This window comes from Sinocyclocheilus grahami, unplaced genomic scaffold (genome assembly GCF_001515645.1).
Source record: "Sinocyclocheilus grahami isolate Dianchi unplaced genomic scaffold, SAMN03320097.WGS_v1.1 scaffold313.1, whole genome shotgun sequence".
In the NCBI taxonomy this organism is placed as follows: Eukaryota; Metazoa; Chordata; class Actinopteri; order Cypriniformes; family Cyprinidae; genus Sinocyclocheilus; species Sinocyclocheilus grahami.
In genome coordinates, this window is record NW_015505492.1 from 1,583,279 (window position 1) to 1,591,657 (window position 8,379).

At 38.9% G+C, this 8,379-nt stretch overlaps 1 protein-coding gene across 2 annotated transcripts; it reads left to right on the forward strand.

Moving 5' to 3' along the window:
• Positions 1 to 1,299: 1,299 nt before the first annotated feature.
• On the forward strand, positions 1,300 to 4,990 carry LOC107601810 (dual specificity protein phosphatase 13-like). 2 transcript variants are annotated; one of them, XM_016294110.1, is made up of 4 exons: positions 1,300 to 1,343; positions 1,772 to 1,900; positions 1,985 to 2,202; positions 4,638 to 4,990. In XM_016294110.1, coding segments are annotated over exons 1-4 (570 nt in total). In that variant the 5' UTR covers positions 1,300 to 1,341; the 3' UTR covers positions 4,859 to 4,990. The 2 variants fall into 2 exon arrangements, with proteins under 2 accessions (XP_016149596.1, XP_016149595.1); XM_016294109.1 differs by lacking the exon at positions 1,300 to 1,343 and adding an exon at positions 1,632 to 1,691.
• The last annotated feature ends 3,389 nt before the right edge of the window (positions 4,991 to 8,379 follow it).

The window sequence follows — 8,379 nt, forward strand, 5'->3', positions numbered from 1 at the left end:
TTTGGTGCTCAAGAAGCATTTAAAAAAAAATGTTTTATCAATGTTGAATACAGTTGCGGTCTAACATGTTTGTGGAAACTGATACAATTTTATTTGAAATAGAAATTGTTACATGATATGTTTTTACTGTCACTTTTGATCAGTTTAATGCATTCCTCTTTGCTGAATAAAAGTATTTAAAAAAAACCTTACTGACCCCAAATTTTTAAACAGTAGATATGTTATTGTACCACTGTTTACTTTGAATTCAGGAAGTCTCCATGACTTTTAAAAAAACCACAAAAGAAAAGCAGCCTGAATGATTTGTGGATTGGATCTACCACTGCAATTTGAAACTGGCAAATTTGGACCACTTAATACAAATTATATACACTGCTTTTCCAAATAAAGATTAAAGAAAGCCAGGCTTAGTCACTGTAATGCACTTCAGTGTGTTTTTGATTCACCGGGACAAGGACTTTAGAAAGAGAAAAAGAAAGAGTCTATTAAAATCCAGAAAACATACTATGTGTAATTGTGATTCTTTCGTATACAGTATAAGGTTTCGATAATAGTGAGTAATAAGCAGATCTTGAGGAGGAAGAGGTGTATGTGGCTTTCACACCCAGCCCATTAATTCCTTTTTATTAGCTTCATAAAACCATAATTACTATGGGGCTCAAAGCTTATTTTACCGGCATGGTAAGAACAACTCTTAGTTAAGTCTTTTCCTGCTTTACACATATAGCCTAATTTACTGAAGCATTTGAGCACTAACTATAAACACTTTCAGCTGGAGTGCAAAGAAGACAGCATATCTTTGAGAGGGGTATCTGACACGCTCCAATTACCCAACATGTCACTGCACTTGCATGTGCAAAGATCTCACCATTTATCAAAGACTCACCCTCAAGGCAAATGAAAGGAACATCTGGATTTCAAGAGTGTTTAACCTAGCAGCTGGCGAGACCTTGTGAGATTATGTGTATTTCCCTGCACAGTGACTCATGATAAAGATGTATGTGTTCAATGAAAGCTGCTGATGACCCACCTTTACCTTCATCTGCACTGCAAGAGTGATTTACAATATTGGGAGTCTAGCCAAGATATACACCATATGTGCAAAACATGCTCAAAAGATCATTGTCTAGGGAAAGACAGTCTTCTAAAAGCAAACCTGACTGCCCACTAAGACCTGGAAGAGCTCTTTGTATCCAGGGAGGTTTATAATTATACACCATTTAAAAAAAGAAACAGCCTCTAGAGACATATCTGTGGACTGGCTGTCGACAACGTCCCCTGACCAAGGAGAGAAGAGCAGGCAATCTGAGAACGAGGGAAAAAAGGGCCACCGGCTGCAAAATGTAAGTTCACAAAAGGAGGGGAGATTTTAGAGGCTTTTAGAAAGTAACATTTTGGTGTTTTGGAGAGCTATTATGGAAGCTAACCTCACTGAATCGCTCTCGGCTCTGGCATCGCACGTTTTCTTTCCCACACCTGAGCTGTAAACACATTTGCCACAACAGTCAAGGAATCCTAAGTGGAATGATATTCCATAAAAAGCCCTCAGTATTCATTTTAATGATGTTAAGAGCTGAAGTGGAGTGTCAGTGTGCTCTTAGCCTCTTAGCAACAAGAAGATTTCACGAGCAACGGCCTCAGGTGGGCTCAGCTAGTTTGATGGGCTTTTGGAGAATGCATCTAAACTGCATGTAAGGCAGCATGATAATATCCAATACCTTACTGCAATTTTCAAATAAAAATGTCCTTTTTAAAATATTTTTTGGGCCAGGATGTCCCTCAAGGAGCTGTGTGCCTATGAAACACCATCCGTTGCCGAAATGCAGAACTTCATGTTGGCTGACAGACGGCCCACTCGACATGTCAACCAAGTGTGGCCTAATGTGTACATTGGCAATGAGTATGTATTATGTTTTCTATTCAAATTGAAATTGAATAAAAATGTACAGAACTACAGATGTTCTCTGTGTTTGTGTTTTCTCAGGGTTGCGGCACGAGACAAGTCAATGTTGTATAATATGGGGATCACACACATTGTGAACGCTGCTAGTGGACCCCCTCATGTCAACACTGGACCCCGCTTTTACAGAGACATGGATATAGATTACTATGGAGTGGAGGCTGATGATTCCTCAGATTTCATCCTAAGTGTGTTTTTCTATCCCACAGCAAGGTTTATACGAGCTGCGTTGTCAAAAAACGGTGGGTTAAATTGGAGGAAACATCCTCATGTACATTTTTTAATGCAATATTTAATAAAATATCACTGGGAAGTCTTTAACTATCTAAAATATAAAAAATTAGTACCTTGCTTTGCCCTACTTGGGGAATGCTTAATTTTCCCGCCTGCCGCTGTATTCGACGCACACGAAGTCGCACACTACGACTGCTACAACCATGACTGCAGTCATGGCCAAAAGTTTTGGCAGTGACATACATTTTGTGTTTTGCAAAGTTTGCAGCTTAAGCTGTTGTGGTGTTCATTCACATTGTTTCTAGATTATTGTGTTGAGTGATCAGATCCATTTGAAATAATTGAAATTTTTGTAAAATAATTTGTGAAAAAACTTTTCACAAAAAACTAATTTAATTGTTTTTTGATCCCGACACAAAATGACCAGCTAACAATAATTGACTAATCATATCAGCAGCACATGTGAAAGTGTGAATGAGTACTAGTCAGGTGAAATCACTATCATACTATATAGATTGTAACAGCAGACTGATTGCTATAGAAGAAGTGTTTCCAATCATTGTGTTCTTGTTAGCAATGGTTACCTCCAAAGAAACACATGCAGCCATCATCGCTTTGCATCAAAATGGCCTCACATGCAAGAAAATTGCTACAAAGAATATTGCACCTGAAAGAACCATTTACTGGATCATCAAGAACTTCAAGGAGAGAGGTTGGACTGCAGTGAAGAAGTCTTCAGGACGTCCCAGAGTGTCCAGCAAGCACCAGGACCATCTCCTCCTGAGGAGTCAGCTACGGAATCGTGTCACCAGCAGTGCAGAGCTTGCTCAGGAATGGCAGCAGGTTGCTGTGAGAGCATCTGCATGCACAGTGAGGCCAAGACTTTGACAATGGCCTGGTGTCAAGAAGAGCAGCAAAAAAAGCCACTTCTCTCCAAGAAAAACGTCAAGGACAGACTTAAATTCTGCAGGAAGTACAAGGATTGGACAGCAGAAGACTGGTGCAATGTTATTTTCTCTGATGAAGCTCCCTTCCGACTGTTTGGGACATCTGGAAAATCAATTGTTTGGAGAAGGAAAGGTGAACTGTGTCCTGAGTCCTGTGACGTGCCAACAGTGAAGCATCCTGAGACCATCCATGTGTGGGGTTGCTTTTCAACCAAGGGAGTGGGCTCTCTCATAATTCTGCCCCAAAACACTACCATAAATAAAGAATGGTATCAAAACATCCTGCAAGAGCGATCGACTTCTTCCAATGATCCATGAGCAATTTGGCGATGATCCGTGCATTTTCCAGCATGATGGAGCACCATGTCACAAAGCAAGAGTGATAGAGAAGTGGCTTGAAATCATTACAGTGAAATTTTGGATCCGTGGCCAGGCAACTCCCCGGATCTCAATCCCATTGAGAACCTGTGGTCAGTCCTCAAAAGACAAGTGGACAAGCAGAAGCCCACAAATTGTGATCAACTCCGAGAACTAATAAGGCAAGAATGGATCTCCATCAGTCAGGATTTGGCCCAGAAGCTAATATCCAGCATGCCAGAGCGAACTGCAGAGGTTATGAAGAACAAGGGTCAACACTGTAAATATTGACTCATTATATATTTTTTGCCAATAAAAGCCTTTAAAACTTATGATATATGCTTATAATTGTTTTTCAGTATACCATAGAAACATGTGAAAAAATAATCGTCAAATACTGAAGCAGCAAACTTTGCAAAACACAAAATTTATGTCACTGCCAAAACGTCTGGCCATGACTGTACTAAACATGGTATTTCCACGTTTGTCTATTTTTATTTCCATTTTACAGCTTCTTTTTCAAGTAGTTTTTAAAATTGGCGGCACAATACATGATCACCAGATTGTGCATTATATTCCTGGCTCACACGCGTAGACAACACCTAGAATGTTGTTTGCGCGGGATGTAACGCAAACAGTGATGAGAAAAATGAGCTTTTCGAAACTCAGGAAAAAATAGAACCATACCGAACTGATTCACAGAATGATTCATTTTTCCAAAGCACTGAAAGCAGCTCGAAAATTCGCACTCAAAACTGTATAAATGCAACGTGAACATAGCCCAAGGTTGCATAAAAACTTGTGATTAGAAATTAATCGATTGTATTAAATACCATTATATAAGAAGTGTCCATTCTTTTATTTTCCGTTCTTTTATGTATTTTTATGCTTTGGCTAATTAGGTCATTTAGAAAACAATTACCTCTCACATTCCCTTTTCAGTATATATGTTTATTAAAATGTATTAAATTAATTAAAACTGAACCTAGATTATAAACTGACTTGACCTGAGGTTTGAAGGCTTAAAACAGTACAACCTTACAAAACCAATGAAGCAGTCTTTTGGCTATAACCTACTAAAAGTAGCATTTGCACTGTAAAAATGTCATGCATTGATTCTGTTCTGTTCTGTTCTTCAGGAAGAGTGTTTGTCCATTGTCTGATGGGAGTGAGCCGCTCTGCCACCCTGGTGTTGGCCTTCCTCATGATCTGTGAGGATCTTACACTAATGGAGGCCATTAAAGCTGTACGGCAACATGGGGACATCTCTCCTAATCCTGGCTTTCTTAACCAGCTTCGACATCTTGACATGAGCCTCGTCCGAGAGAGGAAGAAAAAACTGGAAGCTTACAAATTGTAACTGAAAACTTGGTAACAATGTGATGAATCCCATTTCAAGAGCACATCCCTTAAGGGCCTCCTTTCCCATGGCCTTGACCCAGTTCTATTGGGCCAGATCTGATTTGCTAATATCCATTGTAGTGCAATACCAAAGTGGGTATCAGAAGGTAAAATTGAAGGGTTTCCCCATAAATAGAAGGGTTTCCCCATAAATAGTAAATAGCCTCCAAAGGGCAGCAGGGTCGCAAAATAAATGGCAGGATTTTAAATTTCTTCCAGATGAGATATACTTTGAACTTGTCTCGAAATGAGCCAGCAAGCATGTTTGGTTTTTTTACTGGAGCGAAATGAAACTGTTTTGGCTTGCTCTTTATAATGGGAAGGTGGAAGAGCCATGCATGGCTACATGACTTAAGGGTTGGTCTCCTGTAGTGAGTTTCTAATGGGTATCATATGCTTCAACATATTTACGGTTTCTGGTCAAAAACACTGGTGTTGTGACCTACGGATATTGATGACCAAACAAGAATGTGATGATAAAGCACTTAAATAATTTCTCAGTCCAGTGGAACAGACCAAAACTGTCACATTGTTCCCTCTGAAACATATCTTTTCTTGTTGGTATGTGAAATAAATTACACAGTACCTCAGGAATTATCTGTTAATTTTCACCGGTGACTGTGAAGGCAAACATGATTACAGAAGCAGAAAGGTCAAATGTGTAATATGTGTAAATACAAACTGTCCCATGAAAATGTGCATTGATCATTCTACTCAGAACACGTGCATTGAATTAACACAGGCTATATAAGGCTATATCTTTGTTTCCAGATATTTCTAACCTTTTTTTGACAGAAAAGCTCCTAAAGACAAACCACTGGCCTCTCAGCTGCAGGCAGTGTATGAGACGCCATCTATATCAGATCTGCGGTGCCTGCTGCTGACAAACAGACAGCCTTTCGGACCTGTCAGTCTTATCTGGCCCGGCCTGTACATCGGAGATGAGTAAGTACTCAACCATCACAGTCTTAGGAGTAAAACAGATCTAACCAAGATACTGGTGAAAATCCAAAGTTTCACACTACAGGTGTCTGTGTTTACAATTTATTCTACCTAAATGATGTAATCAAAACATGAAGACGTGTTAAACAGCCGCTCATTTCAGGTCAATGGCTCGTGATAAAGGACTCCTCGCTGATCTGGGAATCACTCACGTTGTAAACTGTGCCGACGGACCGCATCGCATTAACACGGGCGCCCAGTTCTACTCAGACATGAGTATAAGTTACTGTGGAGTGGAGGCTTCAGATCACCCACAGTTCGATTTGAGCCAGTATTTCTGCTCCACTGCATCCTTCATTAAAGCTGCACTCTCTCAAAATGGCAAGTCTGACTTCCTTGACCTTTTTCTGACAAATTTTGTCAGTGATTGTATTGAAATTAAAAGCAGAAGAGCAAAAGAATAAATGGAGCCGTGCAAAGTCAGCAGGCAATAGTCATTTTAATAAGTGAAATATGTAAATCATAACCATTGTAAGAGATACCGAATAAGTTAGGAGGTTCTTTGTGTACTGCAGGCAAAGTGCTGGTTCACTGCGCAATGGGAGTCAGTCGCTCCGGAGCCTTGGTCCTGGCCTTCCTCATGATGTGTGAGAACCTCACTCTTACGGACGCCATCATAGCTGTCAGGTTGAACAGGGACATCTGTCCCAACTCAGGCTTTCTAGAGCAGCTGAGAGCTCTGGATAACCAATTAAAGAGATAATTCACTCAAAAATTAAGGTTGTCATTTACTTACTTTCATATGGTTTCAAACCTATATGACAGATCGTCATACAGCTTCACAAGACATGTAGTCATATAGATACCTTTTATGATAATAGAAAAAGCATACTGGAGATATTGAAAAAGCGTACATTTTATATTATCATTTTATAATTTTTTAAAATAATTTCTACTTTTGTAAAAAATAAGAAAGTAATATAAGTCTGGAATGATAGGAATGCGAGTAAATGATATGATGACATTTTGATAAAATATGATGACATCCTTTTAAGATGAAAAACACTGAACAAACAAAAAAAAAAGTTCGAAAGTTTGGGGTCGGTTAGATTTTTAAATGATTTTAGATGTCTTATTATGCTTCCCAAGGCGGCATTTATTTGACAAAAACACAGTAAAAACGGTAATATTGTGAATATTAGTTTTCCATGTTAATATATTTTAAAATGTAATTTATTCCCGTGATGTCAAAGCTGAATTTTCAGCTGTCATTACACCAGTCCTCAGTCACATGGTCCTTCAGAAATATTTCTAATATGCAGATTTGCTGTGAAATCCACAATACATTTTTCCCCAAAATTCTTTAATACATAGACAGTTCAAAAGAACAGCATTTATTTGAAATAGAAATAATTTTAACATTATAAATGTACTTTCTCACTTTTGATCGATTTAATATGTCCTTCCTGAATAAAAGTATTATTTTGAGAAAAAAAACAAAATTTGAACAGTAGTGTAAATAATGACTGATATTTTAATATATGCAAGAGACATTGAGTAAGCAGCTTCATATCAAATTATGAATCAACTTTAACGGAAGATTAAATGCTGTAATGTAGTACTGTTTCAACAGAGAAGCTATAAATAAGAAGATCATTGTGCTGCTATCTCAGGCATGAAGTATGAACGTCACTCCCCACATACTGCACACATATTTCTTTTCATTTTCTACATTTCACGCATATGCTATAACATACTTTAAAGGAGTATATAAAACAATGTCTAACGGAAATATAGCTCGAGACACTAATTTCTTTTGTAACAAATGTGCTGGAATGATTTGAAATTCATGAAAATTAAGACCTCGTCTCACAGTAATGGAGCTGCTTTTGTGGGAAAGAAAGAAGATTTCAAGGTTGAAGGAATAAGTGATCCTGACAAAACAGTAAAAGGAATTCAACATCACCAATTTAATGACTTCCCTGTCAAGGTGAATGATGGTGGTGACGGAGTATGAGAGGAGGGGGGAAAAAAACATCCAGTGCTGATGGTTTTGAAAACCATCCCTCTCCGGAGATGATTCGTGTGTCCTTTTCACATATCTGGGAAGCGAAAAGCAATTACCATTCCATTTGCAGCGGCCAAGCTCGCATTACAGAGACTGTGTTAAACTCGGTTCAAAAAAGAAACACCTTTTGGATTAAATTACAAGCGCAGCTCTACAGAGATTTCCTATTTTTGTCAAATTTAGTCACTGGGCGCCAGGAAGGACAGCTGCCTGTAGGAGGGCTCGCAGCAGGCAGTATACGGAGGGAATAATTGGCTGGTGGAACTGGGCCCAGACTGTACCGTCTCCTCTGGGACAAAAGTCAGATTCACTGGCCTTTAACTGAAGCTGCCATCTTCCTCCCTTGTATCTGTCACAAACCACAAACATGACAACACAAGCACGATCCGTGATGAGAACATGACTTTTTTCAAATTTGCATAATGATATGATATTCCATTCCTCAGGGCTGTGGGGCATGTTTGGGGGTG

What these genes read in the sequence shown, in the direction of transcription:
- LOC107601810 (XM_016294109.1), top strand. Translation starts at nt 1,660, where the DNA reads ATGGGCTTTTGGAGAATGCATCTAAACTGCAT. An exon ending in AGAATGCATCTAAACTGCAT is followed by an intron (nt 1,692 to 1,771) that starts GTAAGGCAGCAT and finishes TTTTTGGGCCAG; the next exon opens with GATGTCCCTCAAGGAGCTGT. An exon ending in AATGTGTACATTGGCAATGA is followed by an intron (nt 1,901 to 1,984) that starts GTATGTATTATG and finishes GTGTTTTCTCAG; the next exon opens with GGTTGCGGCACGAGACAAGT.